At 36.5% G+C, this 23,878-nt stretch overlaps 1 protein-coding gene across 2 annotated transcripts in view; it reads left to right on the forward strand.

Annotated features, from left to right (window-relative positions):
• The first annotated feature begins 1,487 nt into the window (after window positions 1-1,487).
• Window positions 1,488-23,878, forward strand: part of METAP2 (methionyl aminopeptidase 2) — a 28,051-nt gene continuing 5,660 nt past the window's right edge. Inside the window, exons 1-8 of one of the 2 annotated variants that reach the window (XM_028531673.2) lie at window positions 1,488-1,712; window positions 3,602-3,709; window positions 7,857-7,922; window positions 11,696-11,798; window positions 20,935-21,096; window positions 22,121-22,302; window positions 23,133-23,227; window positions 23,487-23,583. In XM_028531673.2, the coding sequence (XP_028387474.1) occupies window positions 1,562-1,712; window positions 3,602-3,709; window positions 7,857-7,922; window positions 11,696-11,798; window positions 20,935-21,096; window positions 22,121-22,302; window positions 23,133-23,227; window positions 23,487-23,583 (964 nt within the window). In that variant the 5' untranslated portion in view covers window positions 1,488-1,561. The remainder of the gene's footprint in view (window positions 1,713-3,601; window positions 3,710-7,856; window positions 7,923-11,695; window positions 11,799-20,934; window positions 21,097-22,120; window positions 22,303-23,132; window positions 23,228-23,486; window positions 23,584-23,878) is intronic. The other variant, XM_028531674.2, reaches the window with a different exon arrangement.

A 23,878-nucleotide genomic window follows, 5' to 3' on the forward strand; every position in this document is an offset into this window, starting at 1 on the left:
TAAATGAGATTATTGTAAAGTAGTCGGCACTTCACAAGTGCTGTTTATTCATACAATGTGTATTTACTAAGCTCTTATTACGCTCTAATTTAGAGGTAGGTGCTGGTGACAAGAGTACAAAATATTTAGGATTCTTGTCTTCATGAAGCTGGGGAGATAGACATAAAACAATCACACAAAGTTAATTACAAATTGCCAAGAAGGGTTAAAACTCAGAGATTCTAAGAGCAGGGCCTGATTTTGGTTATTGAGGAAGGATTCTCTGTGGGAATGGCAGTTAAGCTGAAACTTGAAAGATGAGGAAATTCTCTATTTCCTCAAGCTCCTTAACTCTCTTTAGTCTGTCCTATATACGAAGGGGGCACCCACCCAAACCTGGAATTTTCTGGAGGGCAGGCCCTTTGTAGCACAGGCTTCCCCTGCTAGGTGTGTTCTAGGAACCTATCCGTATCAGTACACCAGCTGGAATTACTCTGAGAGGCTGTGTTCCGCTTCAGTGAGTTTTTTTTTTTGGAAGCCTCTTTTAATATGTTTGCCCATTTCAGGAGGGCTGATTTACTAGCGCGCCTCCCACAATGCACAGTGTTCAGGAGTTTTTGACCAAAAGAATGGCATGACCCTGTGCCCCGCTCCCCATACACCGGATCTCTGCTCCCCAAATCCCCCAGCGACTAGTTACTCCAGATGAAAAAAAGTCCTCAAAGGGGAGCATTCTTGCTGAAGTAGAAGAGGTGAAACAAAAACCGGCATAAGTACTAAAAGGCATTAAAATCAACTGTTTTGGGCAGTGGAAAAGTATCTTGACAGGTATATTGCATCAAATGGAGAGTACTTTTAAGGGGGCTGAATTTAAACATGAAAGAATACACAATTTTTTATAAACAAATTCCCTTTTTTGGATCCTCCCTCTTAGCTCTTGCTAAGGTCATCAACATCTTCCATGTGACTATATACATCTGACATTTTTCGGTCCTCTTATTTGACCTTTCGGCAGCACTCAACCCAGCTGATCACTCCCTCTTGAGACCCAGTCTTCCCTTGTATCTTCCTGATCTTCAGTCCCTCTGCAGGTTTGTCTCCTTGACGGCCTCGCCCGAGCTGTAATTGTGAATAATAACGCAGTCCTCTTGAGCCATAAAAAAAGGAGTGTGTACAGGTGAGCACATTTGCAGCCCTTTTCCAACTTCCCAGACGCTTTATAAAACCGTAAATATAAAACTTTTCGGTTGCAACACACACTCCCCTCTTGCGGACTCCGGCGTTCCCCAGAGGCAGGCATTCAACACAACCCTAGGAGAGCAGTTTTGCGCCGGGAATGCCTGAGGCGCGGGAGAAGCAGGTGTCGGGTCTCGCAGCAGCCACCGCAGCAAAGAACACCTCCCTGCCGGGAGCCAAGCCTGCCAAGCAGCCGGGAGCGGTCCCCGCAATCCAGTCCTCCGCGGTCCCAGCATTCCCCGCGTCCCACCACCGAGAGCGACTTCCGGTGTCGCTGGTGTAGGTGGGTGAAGAAGGAACGGGCTCTTGCCGCTGGCTCTCACTCTCTCGCGCTCTCTCGGGCAACATGGCGGGCGTGGAGGAGGCAGCGTCCTCCGGGAGCCACCTGAATGGCGACCTGGATCCAGACGACAGGGAAGAGGGAGCTGCCTCCACAGCTGAGGAGGCAGCCAAGAAAAAAAGGCGAAAGAAGAAGAAGGCTAAAGGGGCTGCCACAGGTAAAGGGAGTTTTATGGTTTTTCCACGGATGGCCAAACGACTCGGCTCGGGCCCGGCGTGGGTGACAGGGACCGGGTACTCAGAGTCCCGAACTTAACTGATTCCCAGGACTGAGTGTGCGGCGAGGCCGGGCTGCCGACTCTCGGTTCCGGGGAGAAGCGGCTTCTCCTGTGGAACGAGGGAGCTGGTGGGAGCGGGGGTGGGGGAGAAAAGGGCACCTCAGCTTCCCGTGAGCTGGCTCTGGGGTCGGTAGGCCGGAGCCCCTATATGGCCGAGAGCTCAGCTCCCACGTAGACCGCGCCGCGGACTTGAAGCCGTGCACGGAGCGCAGCCCTACCTTCCTCGTGGTGTGGCTTCTTCAAAAATCTGGCTCTGACCCCTACAGCCGCGTCTTCGCTGGAGCACCCTGGGGCTGACTTTTGACGAGGGTGGCGGTGAAGTGACCAAGTCCAAGTGCCTAGACCTTACCTTATCCCGCCATCCCGGATTACGGAGGGATTTTTGTGACGGGCTGCACTTTTGGGGGGGGGGGGGTGTATGCCCACGCGCTCGTGTCACTGAGTTGTAATTGCAGAATGTTGGGTTAGTGGTGCAAATTCTCACCTGTGTAAATCACACGGCATCACCAGGCTTTAGGGTTTTTAGGCCTGAATGATGCCATTGCGGGCAGCCCAGGTGGGATAGCCTGTGGCTCGGAGTGGAACTTCTCCAAATCCACTAGGAAGGCAAGGAAAACAGCTGAAAGTCTACGCTTGGTTTGAGTTAGGAACGTAAATGTTCTGTTTTGACAAGTGAGTGGTGGTGTTGCACGGAATCGTTCATTTTAGGAAAAATTATTTGTACCTGTTAAAGTCAGCCACAGAAAGAATGAGAGAGAAACGGGGAGGCCGGAGGTGATGATGGTGGAGGTGAGAGAGGGTGGAGAGCGTTAATCTGTATTTTTCTGAAGTTTTGATGAGATAGGAGTTGTTGTAGGTGCTGGGACACTTCCAGAATAAAATTTTATCCCAGGACATAGGCAGTGGCTCTTACTGGCTTTCAGATGAAGTCTAAACTCTTCAGTTTGGCCTTTAAGATGTTCAGCAGACTTTAATCCCAACTTTTTCACAACTGAAAATGAATATGAATCTCAATATGAATCTTTTACAAGAAGCAGAATATCACTTCATTATGCAGTACTGGTGATACTATCTTTCTATACACACATTGCTCCTCTAGCTAGATTGTTAATCACTTACAGAGCTTATGCTTAGCTGTTAAAGAATTTTGTTTTTAGTAATGGAGTATCTCTTTCTATTTGTTTTGATTTTACCTAGCCCAGCTTGACAACTTCTTTCTTCATGAAACCCTGAAGCTCCTAGTGTCTCACAGAAGTCCTCTTCTTAACTGAGGCCTTCAGCTTTTTATTGCCTCTTTGGTTAAGAAAGTGCTATCACAGAGAATGTGTAATAGATACTTTGTTGAATGGACAATACTAAGATTTGGGAGACTTCTCTGTCATTAAATAAATTTTTTTATGTTCATAATAGTGTCTCTGGGTTTTTTAAAAGATTTTACTTACTTATTTTTAGAGAGGGGAAGGGAGAGAGAGAGAAACATCAACTTGTAAGAGAAACATTGATTGGTTACATTGATCTTGCACATGTCCCCAACTAGAGACCCGCCTGCAACCCAGCCCTGTGCCCCAGTCAGGAATTGAACTGTCGAGCTTTTGCTTTGCTGGGTGATGATGCTCAACTGAGTCACGCTGGTCAGGGTATAATGTTTTTGTTTTTGTTTTCTAGACACTTTCAGGAAAGGACTTGTGTGCTCTCCAATATCCTTACAATTTATGCTAAAGAGGAAAGTATATTTATTAGATTTGATTTATGTTGTTATATTTGATCAGCAGGGCAACAGGAACCTGATAAAGAACCAGGAGCCTCAGTTGATGAGGTAGCAAGACAATTGGAAAGACAAGCACTAGAAGAGAAAGAAAGAGATGATGATGATGAAGGTAAATGGTTAATTTGATGTTTCTGGTTAGAAAAGCAAGAAAATATGATGTTCTTTAAGCAAAATCTACTTATTTGCCCATATGGCCTATTGTTTTCTGATTTTTTTCTTAATTGACATTATAACCTCAGTATCATAGGTAAAAAGGGAAGGGAATTAGCAACTCTTTAAAAAGTTGGATATGTTGAATGATGCTCAAATAACAGTTCTCAATTTTTAAAATGTACTTGGTAAAAGGCCAGGTAGTGGGTGAGTATTAATACGGTAAAATTGAAGGGCTTGTTTATTTAACTAATATTTATTGAACAACTGATATGTACTAGGCACTCTCTTAGGATACTTTCACATGCATTTTCATTTTACCCTTGCAAAACCAAATAAAATAGGTACTCTTCTCAGGAAATGATAGTTAACAGAATTTTCCCAAAGTGATACAACTAGTATGTGTAGAATAGAACCAGAGTTTCATACCTAGCTCTTGATTCCATCCAGGTCTACTGCTTTTACTCTCTGTACCAAAGCTACCCTTTTTTATTCTCAAAGAAAGACATTGGAGTCCTTCTGAACTCGATTATAAATTCCCTGATCTTAGCTCTTGTTGCTATTTTGATGCTATTAGATTTCTGTAAAGATGGCAACTCTTAGAATCCTAGTGATCGATGCTATCAGTAAGACCGTGGGGGAAGTGATTAAGAGAACTACTCTATAGCACCTTTTGGCAGAAGGGGAGATGGGGATTTCCCATTCTCAAATTATCTACTGCTTTGACCTACTGCTCTGACCTACTGCTCTGCCTCAGGCACTGCCAGTTTGGGCTCTTGCCTTACAAACTTACAACCCTTAACAACAAATACATGCTGTATTTTAATTATTGTGTTAGTAGTTGCAGAGTAGTTTTTCCTTTAGAAAGATATGTTCTGCCTTCAAGAAGCTTACAGTCAAAATTTGGTTTTTAAAAAAAGGTACTAAGGTTCAAGGAATAATTAACTTTTTGACTTCCACAAGCAAACTTCTTGTTTTTTCTACCTTTGGTTATACTTCAGATTATGAACATATTTTGAGCACTTAACAAGAAAGGGGGTTATGAATTCAAAGTAATGCAGTAGGTTGCTGTAGACCTATGTGTAGACCATCCAGAGCGAAGACTATCTTATTTACTCTTCTGTCTTTATTGCCTAGTAATTTATTATTATTGCCTGGAACTCAGCAGACATTTATTGGATGAATGAAGAAGGTTACAGTTAAAATTATAGTTAAGAATATGTGGATTAGATTATATGACACATGAGGAAAATGAAGGTTGTGTTTTCCAAAATTTTTTTCATATTATTTTTCTTTGGCTTTTGAATCTAGAAACCAGTAATAAGTAAGTCAGCAGTATTTGTTTCTGCTGTATTCTTACTGTCGTATAGAGTAAGGCTCAAAGAAGTTAGCAATTTTGTAAGTCAAATATTGGCAATATCCTATCACTCAACCCATTTAAAGCCCTAGATCATACTACCTCCCTCTTTGTTAAATTGCTGTTTCCTGTTTCCCCTTTAGGTAAAAATAAATAGAAACACAATAAAATAAACTAAAAGAACATTTATCTATTGAGTAGATTAAAAAATATTTACCACATACTTGGCACTATGCTTAATTTAAGAAATGCTTTTCTCTGATCCTTGAGGAACTTAAGAGATGAGTAGGGGACAGTGTAAACTAATGATTTTAAATTTTTGTGATAATTATAATAGAAGAATACAGTAGGTAGCATGGTGAGAGAATTTCTGTTATGGCTCCTGCCTATCATTCCAGAAATAAAAATGGAGCTCTTTGAGCAGAAAATGTAAGCAGACATTTGTCATTATTTTATGGGGGTGGATTTCACTATCTAAAATAATTGATGCTAGCTGAGAGTTACTGCTACTAGGTGAAACATTTAAAGAATACTATATGGGTATCATTTTATTAAACTGTCAACTTCTAATTATGACAGCATCCTACTCACCCATTTCATAGAGGTGTGATTTGTGGGTAAATTAACATACTTGAGAAATCTTTGTTGGAATTTATTAAGCAGCATTTTTAGAAATTCAGACACTTAGGTCTATGTTTGATATCTTTATTTAAAATGTTTTGCCCTGGCTGGTGTGGCTTAGTGGATTGAGCACCAGCCTGTGAACCAAAGGGTTTCTAGTTCAATTCCCAGTCAAGGCACATGGCTGGGTTGTGGGCCAGGTCCCTGGTTGCAGGCATGCAAGAAGCAACCACACATTGATATTTCTCTTCCTCTCTTCCTCTCTCCCTTCCCTTCTCTAAAAAATAAATAAATAAAATCTTTTAAAAATAATAATTAAAAATTTAAAAAATAAAATGTTTTTAAGTCTCTATTTAATCTTGGTTGTAATAATATCCTTTATCACCCCAGTTGGTGGGGCATCCGCATTGTAGACTGAAAGTTTGCCGATTTGATTACCTGTTGGGGCACATGCCTGGGTTGCAGGTTTGGTCCCCCTTCTGGGACACATACAAGAGGCAGCCAATTGATGTTTTTCTTCCTATATCCCTCACTTCCACTCTCTCTAAAATAAAATAATAATCAAACTGGCATTTCTCAGAGGTCAAGGATATGGGCATGGGCTTCATAGAAGATTGTTCTAAACATGGAGAAGCAGATCTTGGCTGTTTTGAGTACTCTTCTGCCATCTTCCTTCCTTCCCTTCCTTCCCTTCCTTCCCTTCCTTCCCTTCCTTCCCGTCCTTCCCGTCCTTCCCTTCCTTCCCTTCCTTCCCTTCCTTCCCTTCCCTCCCTTCCTTCCCTCCCTTCCTTCCCTCCCTTCCTTCCCTCCCTTCCCTTCCTTCCCTTTCTTCCCTTTCTTTCTTTCTTGACTTTATTTATTTATTTTTAGAGAGGGGAAGGGAGGGAAACATCAATGTGTGGTTGCCTCTTACGCGCCACCTACTGGGGACCTGGCCCAAAACCCAGGCATGTGCCCTGACTGTGAACTGAATCAATGACCAATTAACCTTTGGTTCACAGGCTGGCTCTCAATCCACTGAGGTACACCAGCCAGGGCTGCCAACTATTTTTCACAGTAGTTCTTAACTTTCATTTTTGGATATCAGAGAATCTGAGAAGCTCTGAAACTAGGAAAAGTATAATATGCCCTTCAATTTTTGCATACAATTTTACCCAGAAAGAGAACACTTTCTCTAGTAATTGTGTAGGAGGAAAAGATATTTTAAAATGTGAGACCCTTCCCAAATACCCACATTGGTTTAGGGATTACGTAACATATTCTTAGTCCAATTCTGCCATTTACCAGTTGGGATTATTTTGGGCATGTCTCTTAAACACTGTTTGTTAACTTACAGGTTGCTTTGAGGATCACAAGAGGTCATGAAGTACAAGTACAAAGCATATGTAAATTGTAATTATTTATTTTTAGAGAGGGAAGGGAGGGAGTTAGAGAGAGAGAAACATCAATGTGCGGTTGCTGGGGGTCATGGCCTGCAACCCAGGCATGTACCCTGGCTGGGAATTGAACCTGCGACACTTTGGTTCGCAGCCTGTGCTCAATCCACTGAGCTACGCCAGCCAAGGCTGATGATTATTATTATTTTATATGAAGATAACACAGTTATTGGTATTAAACTAACACTAGCTATTTTTCCTAGTTTTTAAACAAATGTTATTTGATACATTTTTGTTCTTTTTTAAAAAATATTTATTTATTTTTAAAGAGAGGGGAAGGTAAGGAGGAAGAGAGGGAGAGAAACATCTATTGGTTGCCTCTTGCATGCCCCCACCCGGGGACCTGGCCCACAACCCAGGCATGTACTGGGAATTGAACCTATGACAGGACAATGCCCCAACCCACTCAGCCACACCAGTCAGGGCACATTTTTTATTCTTGAAAATATCTTATTCATCATTTCTTTTATTAGAGTAAGTCCAACTAAAGTTTAGTAGTGCTTTTGATTACACAAGTAGAATTCTGATACTTAAAGCTAGCAATGTAAAAAATACTAAGAGTATTAGGTCAACTTTATCATATGCTATTCAGGATGCAATGTGTGTGTATATACAACTGTCCATTTGTGCTTGCTTCATCCCTGTGCTTATGAGGTTTAAATAAATAGGTTTTTGAAATTGTCTTTTCTTAGATGGAGATGGTGATGGAGATGGAGCAACTGGAAAGAAGAAGAAAAAGAAGAAGAAGAAGAGAGGACGTTAGTGTCTTAAGTTAATCTTACTTGACAAATTAGAAGTGGTTATTAACCAGTAGGTTTGAAAGAGGAGGTTTGAAGTTGCTTAAGATCCTGATATAGGTCAGGGAAATACATTTAGGCTTACTAGAGGTAGGATTTAGTGAAACTCGTAACTATTTTGCAAGTACTTTGGTTTAACAATTTTGGTGGCATTTCTTTTTTTAGCTGATATTCAGCTAAGGGATGTTAATAATAAGTTGGTTGCATTTTTTGCCAGTTAGGGATGAATTCCAAAAAACTTTATAATTTAAATCTTGAACAATTGAAATAAGTGTGTTGGGGATGACTAAAGTACCACTCTGTGGTAATAGGGTAAACAAAGTTTGCAGTTCACCTGCCAGCTTTGAAATATGGAATTCTTCATGAATATTGAAAGAGGAAGCTCATTATTTAAAATTTGCGCATATGGTGTAATTTTATTTTAAAATGTTTATATTGCACTCTTTCAGATTCACTTAAAGTATGATGCTACTTGTATTCTATTTTTACAAATGGCATTACCAAACATCTTCAGGGACCTAAAACTATTAGGGAGACTAAGGGGGAAGACTTCATAGTATTGGGGAATAAAGGTTAGGTTGAGAATCAGAACAGTTTTAATCTTGGAGGCCCCTTACACTATTGAGGGCCACTGAGTTCTGATTATATCTTCCTTTAAAATCTTTCAGGCTAAAATGTCATGAATCAGAATATTGGAGGTGTGACTTCCCTGGTTATCTTTGTGTTGACAGAAATACTTAAATTATTGTTAAAGAAAGATAGTGGCTCTGCCATCCATTTCCCTAATATGTCTCCAGGTAGAGATGGGGTAGCCTTCTTTCTATTTAAGGACCTATTTGTGTTAGATCCTTCTACTCTAAGGATGTCACTCTGTTCCTAGCATAGTCTGTAGTTAATAAATATAGGTTACTTGTGTTCCAGGAATCTTCTAAAAATTATGATGTCATATTTCTATAGAATGGCTTAAGAGACAACCTATTTCTCTGAATAGTCTAAAATTATTCCCTAATGAAGGTAGATAAGCAGGGAGGAGTGTTAAGGCGCTGCCTTGTGTTTACTTTTGGTAGAATTCTTCCACCTGACAGGTGTTCTAGCATGATGTCATCAGCCTTTATTGTGCCTCCTCTGAGGATGTTGTTGAACTTACTGTTCATTATATTTCTGTAGGAGCACTCTCAAGAGACACTCTTTTGTCTGATCTTAATATCAAGAATAATTGTGCTTTTCTGGACTAGTTATTGTGTTTTAGCTCAGAAACATCATGAACTATGCAAGTAAACTAGGGGGGTTTTTTGTTTGCTTTTGTTTTGTTTTTGATCCTGGAAGGCTTAGAGCCAAATCCTTGGTTTTGTGTTGGCCTTATTGCAGGTTCTACATTGTTTTCCATGTTTTGATATTTACTCTCTAATTTACTTTGAATACCTCTTATTTGTGTCTTTTAGGTATACTTGTAGGCTATCGTAAATCACTTCTGGAATAAGCCAAATAATGTACATTGGCCCGTGTTTCCTCATCTGTAAAGTAAGAATTATAAATAATAGTCAATGATAACTGCAGTACAGACTATTACAATTGTTCTTAGTTTTAGATAATTGAATATAGTACCTTGTCATTTTCAAAGGTCATCCAAAATTTCTTCTGGTTCTTCATTTTGTAGATGAGGAAACTAATGCTTGGCACACTAACCATTTGTCCAAGTCACAGCTAATAAGTGGTAAAGACTGTACTTCAACTCTGATATGTTGATTACAGATTGTTTTTTTCTCTAGTGATCTTTTTAAGTCCTTTAATTTGTGAATGATATAAAAGGCATCTTCATCACATTTGTAGATGGGATAAAGCTGAGGGTGGTGAGATAACACTTTGGTTCACAAAAAATGTTTCAAAAGATCAAGTGGCTAATACTAACAAGCTGAAATTTAATAGACATATATAAAGTTAATATAGGGTGAAGAATCCTAAGGATTTGAGTTCTACTACATTGGTAACCAAAAACGAAAGTGTTTTAACTTTTTAGTAGCAGTAGGATATTTAGAAGTAGCAGTATAGACTCACATTAATTATACCTTGTTTGGACTATTAATGTAAGACAAGTCTAGTACCAACTTAAAAGGAACACTGACAAATCCAAGGTTGCAAATATGGGTGAAAGTGTTAAGAACCATACCTCTTAAAGTGATTTCTCATGGAAGGGAAGGAATTAGTAGAAATGAAAAGTAAAATGTTTTTGACTGCAAAGAATAAATCTAGAACTAACAGATGAAATGAGCAGGGAAACAGGTTAATGTAGAAAGAGCTTTCTGACAGTTACAGCTCTCCCTAAATGAATGGGTTTAGCTTGGGAGATAGTGACTGCCTTAATTGTCAGGAGCTCAGTGCCAAATGTCAGGGGTGTAAAACAGAATTCTTAAATATGAGTGTGAAGCTAAATTAGATGACCTCCAAGCAAAATTTTTAAAAAAATTTTTAAATTCTAATGTTCTTTCTTAGGAGGAACCTAAAACTGTTTTTCAAGTGTACTTGCTCATAGAACACTTTTAAACCAGTTGGTGCTCACAGTTTTGAGCATTTGGGTTAAAGAAGGAAGCCAAAAAAAATGGTTTTATATATAAATGATTTTGCTCAATAAACAGTCACATTTTTATTTATATGTGTGACAACAAAATATGTGTTAAAATTTAAGACAAAAAATCAATGACATAAGATCAGTAATAATCAAAAAGAAACCACATACTTCAACTTAGTTGGTAAACGCTGCAATGCACATTGAAAGTCATAAATTAACCATGCAACTTCCTGGCATTCCTTGAATACAGCATTTGTTACTAAAAGGCAGTTTTTCATACAATAAGAACTATACAACTAGTTCTTACATGTTTCGGGAAAAAATTGAGAAGACAGATTTCTTAGGTACCTTTTAAAAGCATCTTGAAACACTGATGTTTTAGAATATAGTTTGGGAAATAATGTCCTTAGAACATATGCCAGATATTGTTAACTTTTTTCAAGTATCTGGAAATATGTGTATGGCTACCTAAAATCTTTTAGCACTGGGTATATATACTCTTAACTTTTGTACTTAATGTACCCTTGAAGTATGTTAACTTATTTTATTAATATATAATAGCTTTATATTTTTACTTTATCGCTGTAAGATTCTTTATTTTCCTGTTGCTTCTTTGATTTTATTTGTGAAAGTCAGCCTCTGTATGCTATTCCTTTTCCAGTATAGTAAATGAAGGCAAAAACAATAGAAATGTGCATTCTGCCAAGGTATATACTGTTTAAATATATAATGGAATACTGAGGAGTTGAATATTTTTTAAAAGGTTTTATTTGTTAATTATTTTTAGGGGGAGGGGAGGGGAGGGAGAAAGAGAGGCAGAGAAACACCTATGTGAGATCAGTCGGCTGCTTCTTGCATGTGCAGTGACCTGGGATTGAACCTGTAACCCAGACATGTGCCCTGACTGGGAATCGAACCAGTGACCTCTCATTTTGCAGGACAACATGAACCGAGCCACACCAGCCAGGGAAGAATTGAATATTTTTATTCCCAAGCTATAGTAACTCAATTGAGGAGGGGACCAGCATGGGGTTTTTAACTATAAGGCGACAGCAAGAGGTTTGTTAAAATCAGGAATATCATAACCATTAGGAACTGAGAAAAACTGTAATGATTGTTTAATTTTATTTTTAACTACAGAAGTTAATGCTTTATTTGTGTCTCACAGCAAAAGTTCAGACTGACCCTCCCTCAGTTCCAATATGTGACCTGTATCCTAACGGTGTATTTCCCAAAGGACAAGAATGCGAGTACCCACCCACACAAGATGGGTAAGGATCATAAAATAACTTCCAGTTTGACTTTTGAAAGTTGTAGCCTAGCAATAAAGTAGATTTGATTTTTTTCAGAACTTGCTCCACTACCTTAATAAAGCTTGTGAATTTGTTGCAGAGCAAATACAGTAGAAGCCCTCTTATCCAAAATGATTGGGACCAGTAGTTTAGTTAATCAAAAAAATATGTTAAAGTGAGGATCACAAAAAATAAAAACCATAATTTATTGATAAAAGTTAACTTAAACATTTGTTTTTCATCATTTTTGAACATGAATTTGCATTGAATTCCACTTTTTCCTTCATAAGCTATACATAATGCCTTATCTATGAGTCTGCTCCATATTGAGTTTCTGTGAAGAACTAAGTAATCTGAGGGCTGATGCCTATCCATATCTTCACATTTTTTCCTCTGAAACAATTTATAATTCTTCACTTAATTTGACAAGTATTTTTTGATGACTTTCCTTTATTGAGATTTTTCTGAGTAGTCAGTTTAGTTTTCTTAGAAACAATTACTTTCATGTAATATTTAATTAAATTACATAATTACAGTAGTAAATACAGATGACTTTACACAAGTTTGGGAACAAATCACTTGATTTCTTGGTCAGCAGACACTCAAGGTAGCATTATGTGGACTGGTTAAAAGCATGGAAGCTGGCACTAAACTATCTGCATTTAGGTCCCATCTCTAACACTTACTAGCTTTGACTTGGGCAAGTGATTTATCATGTCTCTTGTTTTGCTTTCTCTTCCATTAAAAAGGCACTTTATAAGATTATTGTGAGGAATAATATGTGTAAGGCACTTAGAAGAGTGACACTTGTAATTATTAAATAAGTGTTAGCTGCCATTATTATTCAGAATAGGAAGCTGTCATCCAGCAATACTCAGAATACAGGGGGCATTGGTCAGTGTGTTTTACAGAGGGAATTGAGAGCATTGGTTTGTTGAGTGGTTGCAATAGTTGGTTAAGAAAGCTTCTACTGTGGCATTGTTTCATTGACCTGTAAAATTAGCATTGTTTTTCTTTTAACTCAGAAAAGAACATGATGTTGTTAATATTTCTGCCACCTACCTCACTCCTAGTACTCTTAGGGAATAAGCCTATAAAGTTGTGGATTTTTTAATGGAATGTGCATTTTTTTCTTTCAACTGAATTCATCAGTCAGTATTCCTATCTTGAAGCATCTATTTTTAAAATGTCACATAATTTTATAGTTACATAAATTTTCATAGTACATATGATGTGATCACATTTATTTTTAAATATAATTTTTTAATTTTTTTTTTTTTTGCTTGTTCCCTCTTCCTTTACTTCCTTCCAGACCCATGTAAGCACCTAGCAGGTAGCTTTCCATATTTTTCTATGCTCATACATGTGTAAATTATGTCTGTTTATGTAAGGAGAGTGTTTTGGTCATTGTTTGTTTTACAAAAATGAAATCAGGCATACTTTCCTCCACCTTGCTTTCCTCACTCAGCACTACCTGTTGAAAGTTCCTCTAAGTCAGAGTAACTCTGATTCTCCTGAATGACTTCATAATATTCTGTGGTGTGAATATATCACTCTTTATTCCACCATTTTCTAATTGATGAGCATTCGCTTTGTTTCCAATGTTTTTTGCTATTATAAACCATTCTACAATAAACATCTCACTCCCTCTCTCTCCATATATATGTGTGTGTGTGTGTGTACACACACACACACACACACACACACCTACCTGCTTATGTGTTGGCAGTTTTATTATGTGACGGTTTTCTAGGGGCGAGATTGCTGAATCAAAGAATAGTGTAAATTTCTTTATTATAAGAATAGCTGTCTGGACGGCTAGTGATTTTGAGCATCTTTCGCTTGGTGGTTTTGTTCTTTTGCTCTTCCGGAAATTTTAAATATTTAAGTACAGTATATGTTTATATTTTATAATTCTGAGTTCCTAGCAGTCTTAGATTTTCTCAGACTCTTTATTTTGTGTATTATTACATTTACTTAAGAATTTTACTTAACCTATTTTTAGAGAGAGGGGAAGGGAGGGAGAAAGAGAGGGAGAGAAACATCAATGTGTGAGACAAATAACAGTCAGTTGCCTCTTGTCTGCCTCTAACCAGGGACCTAGCCTGCAACCCAGGCACATGCCCTGACTGGGAATGAACTGGCGACCTTTCTCTTTGTGGGACGATACCCAACCCGCTGAGCCACGCTGGTTGGGGTTGTGCAGGGCTGTTTCATTACCTTTTTAATGGATCTGAAATTTTCTGTGTAAGGTGTGAGCACTGATTTTATTTCCAAATGGATAGCCACTTCTGTTACAATTGTTTCTTAATTCATCCTACTCAATTGGACAACCACCTTGCCACTTATTGTTTTCTCATACAGTGGAATTGCATGTTTCTGACCGAATCTGCATATGCAGAGGGTGGACTGAAGTTTTACACGGATTTTTGATTGCTTGGTGGTCAGTTCTCCAAGCCCCATGTTGATCATGGGTCAACTGTATAGTCTCATGAATTGTATAATGGAACCAGTTTCTGTATTGTTTATTCTGTTCCTTTGATTTATTTGTCTATTCCTATGCTTATACTAGTTTGATTTGATGTCAAACTTTATACTATTTTGATAATTTGATAATGCAGTCTTTCTTCTCTGCCACACACGCCCAAACACAGTTGTGTTTTATACTTTTCTTAGCTATTAACATTTTCAGTCATAAAGTCTTTTTTTTTTTCTTAAGATTTTATTTATTTATTTTTAGAGGGAAGGGAGGGAGAAAGAGAGAGAGAGAAACATCAATGTGCGGTTGCTGGGGGTCATGACCTGCCAACCCAGGCATGTACCCTGACTGGGAATCGAACCTGCGACACTGGTTTGCAGCCCGCACTCAATCCACTGAGCTACGCCAGCCAGGGCATAAAGTCTTAATATACATACCCACAGAGAAATTTCCTTGTTAGAATTTTCATCAGAATTACATTAATGTGTTTCAGAAATTTAACAGTTATGTCACATTGTCATACCTAGTGTTGTGGTATATATTCCCACTTACTCTCTTTTTTTTTGTTTTTTAGGTAGGTCCTATTATACGTGCTGCCAAAGCAAGCACATTAAATTCATTCTAAAGTGTTTTCTGATATTGTTACTGATGTGAACAAGAAATTCTTATTTGTAGTTCCATTTCTATATGGTTTTTGCTAAAGTGGAGGAAAGCTGTTGATTTCCTATAGTTTTAACAGATTGTTAATATTTTTAATACTGTGGATTGGTGGAATGATGGAACATTTGAAGTAATGTTTAATACAAGAGGAACAGATTTTTTCCAATCTTAAAAACTGTCTTTCCCTCGTTATTTTCTATTGCAAGTTGAATGTATAGAATAGCTTCTGGTTTTGAAACAAAAAAAGATACTATGTTACAATATCTCTTAGGTTCATACTTAAATTGTTTTTTAAGTTTTTATTGATTTTTAGGGGTGGGGGTGGGGAGAGAGACAGATTTGTTCCACTTATTTATGCACTCATTGGTTGATTCTTGACTGGGACTGAATTTGCAACCTTGGTGTATTAGAACAACACTCTAACCAACTGAGCTAGGTGGACAGGGTATTTTCTTAAATATTGAAAGCAATGTAGTATGCTGTCCTAGAGAAATGTATAAGAAAGTAATATATTGTTGTTTGCTTTTCCACAACTCGCAATATTTTTTGACATTCATATAACCAGTTTTGACTATTTGCAAGTAGATCAAAATAAATATTCTTACAGATTTGATAAAATATTAAATATATAGTTCTGTATCTTGCCCTCATTATTTTTCTTAACAAACTAAAAATTGCATGAATTATCACAAAGAACTCACATGTGTAACTACCACCCATGTTGAGTACATTATTTTAAGTTTTCATTTTGTCACTTGTATGATTTCATACATAACAGGAATAATACCATACTGTGAGAATAGTACAAAAAACTCCCGCATACCTTTCACTCAGAGTCTCTTCAACATGTTGCCACTTTTATTGTACCCTCTGTCAGTAGACTATGACAATTAAACATATTGTTAAATAACATTTCATTTTCACCTTGGAAGGTATAAGGCAAATGTAGAAAATGTTGTATTGGTGAATCTGTATACATACTCTTTTTTTCTGAAGTACTTGAGAGTAGGTTGTGCAATTTTGGATGGGATACTAGGTAAGTAGGTATTGTGTCCTTTTTATGGTTGTCACATCTGGAGGCACACGATACCATTTTTTATCACTTGGATAAGGTATTATCCAGTTTTTGTAGTGTATTAATACTATTTTTCCTCTTACAATTACTAGTTTGTAGAAAATTACCTTGTGAATATGAAAATACCATTTTTTATGAATGTCCTCCTCACATGTAGCACCCATTGATGTTCTCTGTCTGAATCAGTTTTAACTATGATGGTTGTTGCCCTTTTAAAAAATAAAACATTCTGCCCTGGCTGGTGTGGCTCAGTGGGTTGAATGCTGGCCTGCAAACCAAAAGATTGCTAGTTCGATTCCTAGTCAGGACACATGCCTGGGTTGCAGGTCAGGTCCCCTGTTGAGAGGCAGCCAGTTGAAGTTTCTCTCCCTCTCTTTCTCTCTCCCTTCCTCTTTCTCTAAAAAGTAAATAAAATCCTAAAAAAAACCCAAAACCTATTTTATGTTCATTTCCTGTGTTATTTAAAGGTTTTGAAATGAATTTTTAATGGCTGTAATGCTGTTTTATTCTGTATCTAGCATAATTTTATCATTTTACTATTTTTGAATATACTTTCAGTATTTTATCACTAGGATAATTTCTGTGATGAACATTGTAGTATGTTAATTGGGTCTGATTTTTCCCTTATTCTGGATCTCTGGAAGTAGAATAAAGAATTATTTTGAAATTCTTAATGTTTGTTTATAAATTTGGTAGACAATTTTATGGGCAAAATGTTAATTTTACAAGCATACATAGTCACTATAGAGAAGTTAGTAAATATAGATACTAGCAAAAAGAAGAAAATAAAACCTTTTCATTCTGTCAGTGAATTATAAAACCACTGTTAATGTGTTAATATTTTTTCCTTTAAAGCCTCTCTGTATAAATGTCTGTTGTAAATACCTAGAACTCTCTTTCAAGATAGAGCTATACTGCAGCAGCACCCTCTTTTAAAACTTGTTTTCATGTCAGTAAAGAAGCCAACAGTATTTCTACTGGCTAAATAATTTTGTACATCTGTATGCATAGCATAATTTATTTGTCCAGCCCTCTCTTATTAGGACACAGAGTTTATTTCTAGTTGTTTACTATTATAAACAAAGTTGGAATAAATGTCTTTTTGTTGTTTTCAACTTTTATAGCGAATTACAAAGAGAAAGGTTGAAAAGTAGTGAACTCACCACCCAGAATGAACAGCAACTTCAAGCATCTCCCTAGAATTAAACTTTCTGTAAAGTATCACAGCTAAGCACGTTAACAGTGATTTCCCAGTATCATGCAAATACCTAGTTTATATTTCAGATATTTTTCCTATTGTCCCTGGAACATCTTTTTAGTTATTTTTTCCCACTAAACCAGGATCCAGGCAAGGTTCATACATTGCACATGGTTAGAATCCCCACCTTCTTTTCTTCCATTGCACTGACTTTTTGAAGAAACCGGGTAATTTTTAAAATCTTACATTCTAGGATTTCTCCAGTTGTTATTTTTTTGTTGTTGTCCTTAAACTTTTTTCTCTATTTCTGTATTTTCTGTAAACTGGAATTAGTTGTAAAGGCTTAGATTAGAATTAGAGTGAACATATTTGACAAGGATATATTATAAGTGATATTAAATACTTCATATTATATCATAATCATCTGTTACATCAGATGTAAATTCAGGCTGTTTATTAGTTTACCTATATTTGATCACTAGCTTAATGTGGTGACCACCAGCTCTGTTTTGTTTTTGTTTTTGTTTTTAAGTACTTTTTTCTTTTTGTGGTTATTATGCAGTCTCTGTGGTACTTCGGTATCATTGGGATATTGTCTTCAACAACTTTTCACTTAACTATTTTAATATTCATTGATAATCCTTGCTTTATCAGTTATTTTATTGGGGACCATGATACAGTGAATTTCTAGTTATGTCATTCCTTTTTAAGTTCCAGTTTTCAGAGTAAGAAATTAGTGAAGTATCTACAAGCATTCTTAATTATTTTGGGGTTAAAACATGCATTTTAAAATAGTTTTTATAAATGTGGCATATAGTGCTTTAAAAATATTGTACATACAAATATAATTATCTTTCAAGTTGTCCATGCAGTGAGTTCAGAAATGTTTATGACTGAAATTAATAATCAGATGCCTTTGTTTGTAGCTTTTGGGTTTACTTTTATTTTTCTGCTCTTAATACTTCCATTGGTAAAAATTATGGAATATTGAAAAGATTCAGAAATATCAAAGAAGTGTGATGAATTTACATACTCTGTAAATACTTCCTATAATGAGTCTTTTTCCAAGCAGTTGTTTTGACAGTTTTGTTTTACAGACATAATATATTTTGAAAGCACTTCTAACCTTCCTCTGTCAATTGGGTGAATTAATTGTCTTTTGGAATAATTGCTATGAGCACTGAGTATTTTTTCATCTTATTCTATATTTTTGTTAAATAAAGTGAACATCAAAAGAGCAAATTAAGAAAATAGACAGGCTCCATAACATTCTTTGTCTTTCATTTGGGCCTGGAATTATGATTATAGACTCTGGTATTATCATTATAATTATAATACATTTCTCAAATATTGCTAATGACTTTCAGTTTGAATTCAAGACTTAGCAGAATGTCTTTAATCTAATTTCTGATTGATAGTTCTTTACTAACAAGGCAGAACATTTCATAATATTTTGTAGGATCCACTGCTTCTGAGAGTCTGCCTTCAGAAATGAGATATTCATGCGATATCTGCTGGTTTCAGTATTAGGGGTTTTCATTGTGTCATGTTCTGATTCTAAAGTACTGTCAAGTAGCATGTGAAATTGTAATTAAAGAAGTGGATTTGAAAAACCTGAGGGTTGGATTGACATCCATCAGGTCCCTGTGGACAGTCTTTCATCTTGCCACTCTAGAGTAAATATTGGCTGATATTTTTACATTACACAAAATCTCTGGCTTCTGAGGCAGAGTTGCATCAGCCTTTACTACCAGCTGTGGCTGTAGTATATTTGCCAGAATTATGGTGCATGTAAAAGTTAAAGAATTATGATGTATTTTGTTTAAAAACTGATCTGAGAATACAACCAGTACTCTTATTCTTAGAACATTAGGGTTCTTGGTTCCTAGGAAAGATTTTTGCATTCATGGAAGAAAGAAGGACTACAGTTAAAACTAGAGGTCTGAAAATCTATGGAGTGATCGATATAAGTGTAGTACAGCTGAAACAGGTTGAGCCCATCTTCAGAATACACTTTTTTAAGGATCTTATCCTATTACTTTCTCGTCTGAGAGCGTTTGTGCAACTACTCTGACTAGAAGTTGCCTCTTGTGTTTTCACTATTTCTAGAATAGTAATTTATGTGCATCTGAGTACTTATGGAGTTTAAAACTGACCTTAAATTGATGGTACTGTAATATTTTGGTTATCTGATAACATCAGTTGATAAATCCAAAATACATTCCCAAGCAGAAAACAGGCCAGAGAAGCTCCTGTGATACTTTAGTTCACACAGGACAGCTCTTTTGGGCCTTTATAGCAGATTTAGAGGTGCTAGATATTGGCACATAGGTAGTTGCTGCAGTAGGAAGTAATCATAATGAACTTGATAATGAGATACAGAAAAACTCAAAAAGCATTTTGGGACCTTAAAATGCAGTTATGTAGTTTAGAGCAGTGGGGTAAACTTCTATAAAGGGCCATAGTGTAAATATTTCAGTCCTTGACTGTTAATCACTTATGCTGTTGTAGCAAGAAAGAAGCAAAACAGAGTATGTAAACAAATGGGCATAGCTGTGTTGCCATTAAATTTTATTTACAAACAGGTGCCAGGCTGGATTTGCCTGCAGGCCATAATTAGCTAGCCACTAGCTTTGAGGCCATCAGAGTAATTCCTCGAAGGCATCAAGTTTATACTAAGTGCAATTTATCTCAGTGATCACTGAGTTGCAGACTATATATTCATTATTTCTTAAGAATGTGTGAAAGTATAACAACTTTTTTTTTAATCCTCACCTGGGGATATGTTTATTGACTTTTTTAGAGAGAGAGAGGGAGAGAGAGAGAGAGAGAGAGAGAGAGAGAGAGAGAAACATTGATGTGAGAAACATCGATTGGTTGCCTCCTGTATGCTCCCTGACTGGGGATCAAACCCACATCCTAGGTATGTGCCCTGACTGGGACTCAAACCCGCAACCTTTTGGTATACGGGACAATGCTCCAACCAACTGAGCCACTGGCCAGGGCTATAACAACTTTTTTAAAAACTTTTATTTGGAAACAGTTATTATTTTAAAAATGTACTGCTTAAAGGGAATTAGTGGATCTCCATTCTCAGATACTGAAAATAAAAATCTTTTTATTACTTCTGGAAGTTTTAAAATGTGAGCTGTGTCCTTCAAGGAAGAGTACCTCTTATATATACAATTAGAAAACTCCTGCAAAAGCCATAATGTTTAATGCTTTGAGGAAGGTATATGCAGATTTCCAGGTCAAGTCTTTGTATTATTACTTGCCCTATTTGTGACGTTAAATGTTAATTTTTGGTGTAGGCTCTTTTGAAGTCTCTTGCAGTATATGACTATCTTCCCACAAGTGGAAGGATGACTTTTTTTCTCCCACATGCTTGGTATCTAATACTCTTTTCTGACTTTCCTGGTTCTCTTGTTTGGTGTTATTTTCTGTGACATGGTATTATTCCCTCTATGAATGAAATCACACTTGAAGATTTTCTTTTTAAGATTCTTAGAAAGTATTATGATTTGGCTTGATTGCAAGTGTTTGACTACTTGTATTCAGAAGTTATCCTGGCATTTAATGAAAGAAACTAAATAATGTAATATTTTTATCTAGAATGTCATATATTAGTATTTTTTATCTTTTTCAGCATTTTTGATTATGCTGTTTCTTAAATAACTAATACTATGTTTTGCGAACTATAAAGGCGAACAGCTGCTTGGAGAACTACAAGTGAAGAAAAGAAAGCGTTAGATCAAGCTAGTGAAGAGATTTGGAATGATTTTCGAGAAGCTGCAGAAGCACACCGACAAGTTCGAAAATATGTTATGAGCTGGATCAAGCCTGGGATGACAATGATAGAAATCTGGTAAAAGAAATATGTTTTCTAAGAACAAGAAAAAAAATGATTTTGTTTTTAGAGCTTTTTTTCTATTGTAATAGAAATGACTAGGCTTTTAGAAAAAGAAAATGTAGTAGAAATAGACTTTTTTCTATTCTATTCTTTCCTTATTACTTTGCTAAAACTTTAAAGGAAGATTCTAGAAATACCTTCTAAATTCTTGTACTGTTGATGTCACAAGGAAACCATTAGAGGATATTTGTGTACTTCATCCTATTTTGTACTCATGTACATTCAAAAGTGCAAACACACACATTATTGATTCTTATTTCCTAAAATCTATTATTTTGCTATCTAGCAGTTCATATTACATCAAAATTCTTGGATACAAACATTTATAATGCAGTGAAGAAACCAGTAAAAGTAATTATTTCTCCCGTTCTGTCCTTGAGAAATAATGAGCAGTGAAAGATAACCTAATTCTCTGATTCATATTTCAAAATATGCAATATTGAGGAAATAAAATGTAATCAGCATTTAAATTAGTCTAAGTCAAGAATGTTAACTTCAAGAAAACTAAACCACATCACTTAGTTTCAGTAGATTTCCAGTGAAATTAAATTCTATTTATTTATTTATTTATTTATTTATTTTTAGAGAGGGAAGGGAGGGAGGGGGAGAGAGGGAGAGAGAGAGACAGAGAGAAAGAGAAAGAGAAAGAGAAACATCAATGTGCAGTCGCTAGGGGTCATAGCCTGCAACCCAGTCATGTACCCTGACTGGGAATCGAACCTGCGACGCTTTGGTTCGCAACCCGCGCTCAATCCACTACGCCAGCCAGGGCAGAATTAAATTCTTTATCTTTCAGAGATGAGCTACTATTTTCATAGCTTCAGAAAACTGTTAATCACATTCAGAAAGTCCTCAGATCACTACCAGAAAGTAATTTAAGAGTTTTGGTTAACTTTCTGAACATGATGAACTGTAAAATATATAAGGTTATACTTTATATAAAATGTAAAAATAAACTAATCTTGTTTTTATTTTTCAGTGAAAAGTTGGAAGATTGTTCACGAAAGCTAATAAAAGAAAATGGGTTAAATGCAGGCCTGGCATTTCCTACTGGGTGTTCTCTCAATAACTGTGCTGCGCATTATACTCCCAATGCTGGTGACACAACAGTATTACAGTATGACGATATCTGTAAGATAGACTTTGGAACACATATAAGTGGTGAGTTCTTGGAAATAATTTTCATTCCACCCTCTTTCTGCAAAACTAGTCTTATCTCTGTTTCGTGGGGTTATAGCTACTGAACACCCAGCTTTTTTTTCTTGATGCTTCACTTTTCAGTAGAGCTGTATTGAGGCAGATTTTGAGATTTGCTTTAAAGCATCCTATTAAATGGAGTATAATGAAAACCTTCAGATAATTGAAGTTTATCCTTTGTATCAGGGCATGAAAAATATAATCTTATATTTCTTTAGGCCATTATTTCGGATGTCATTTATTCATTTAATAACAAACATTTGCTTAGAGCCTTTAAGTTTATCAACCTTTATATACTTGTTAGCTTTTCTAAATCCATGCCTGTTAGATAAGTATTTTTTTATCTCACTTAACAGGTGAGAAAACAAAGCTTAAATTAAGTACTTACCTGAGCTTTTACTAAATTGAGGAAGCTGGACTGATGGTCAGCATCCTGTGGACCTACACATATTCTTTGCCTGCATTGCTGTGTCTTAGGTTCCCCAGGCTTTTCTCATTTGATTTGTTTCTGTTTATATTTTTGCATAACTGCCTCAGTGAGTACCAAATTAGTGCTCTCTTGAGGTAATAGATACTACCCCTGGAATTAATCTTTTCATTCTAAAACCTTTATATTTATTGTGCTTTTTCCCCTTTAGCTATGAATGCTATCTGGGTACTTGGAGTGCTGCTTTTTTTTTTTAAGCCTATCATTTTATTTCCCTGTTAATTAGCAAGGATAACCAATAGAGTAGGTACTATAAAGGGGATAAATTGACTAGCTGATAAATAAACTTAAGAATTTTTTTTTTCAGGTAGGATTATTGACTGTGCTTTTACTGTCACTTTTAATCCCAAATATGATACATTATTAAAAGCTGTAAAAGATGCCACTAACACTGGAATAAAGGTATGTGAACCATAAGTGTCATTTTATTCAACATATTGTGAGCCACATGATAAGCTGTTTAAGGTCTTTCAGTTACGTGAAACTAGTCCACTGCCCTTGCATGTTTTAAGCGGATAATTATAATGTACTAAAGGTGTTTATAGAGGGAGTTATAATATACAAAGCAGTTTTTCTAATTGTCCCTTATTTTAAGGTACTGAGTTAACTTGCTGTAAAATTCTGCACTTTTGAGTAACAGGATATATTATTATATCCTTAGTGTGCTGGAATTGATGTCCGTCTGTGTGATGTTGGTGAGGCCATCCAAGAAGTTATGGAATCCTATGAGGTTGAAATAGATGGCAAGACGTATCAAGGTGTGTTCTTTAAAAATGTATCTTACTGAAACATGTATGACCTTTGCAGAATTAATTTTTAAAAAATAGTGTTGAGTGCTTTCTTTGGGTTAGCTGCTTTATCTTTATCTCTTGGGAATATAAAGAGGGAAAATGGGGAAATGACCTGCTCACAGTAGGGGGAGTATGTGGTCACTAGTAGGAACTGTTGCCAGTCTTCTCCCGTAGTGACAGAAGACACCTGGGGATTTATCCCAGAGTGGCCAAAGTGCAGACTAAGTTTTCTGTGACTAGTCAAATCAAGGCCCAGAGATAC

This window comes from Phyllostomus discolor, chromosome 2 (assembly GCF_004126475.2).
Source record: "Phyllostomus discolor isolate MPI-MPIP mPhyDis1 chromosome 2, mPhyDis1.pri.v3, whole genome shotgun sequence".
NCBI lineage: Eukaryota > Metazoa > Chordata > Mammalia > Chiroptera > Phyllostomidae > Phyllostomus > Phyllostomus discolor.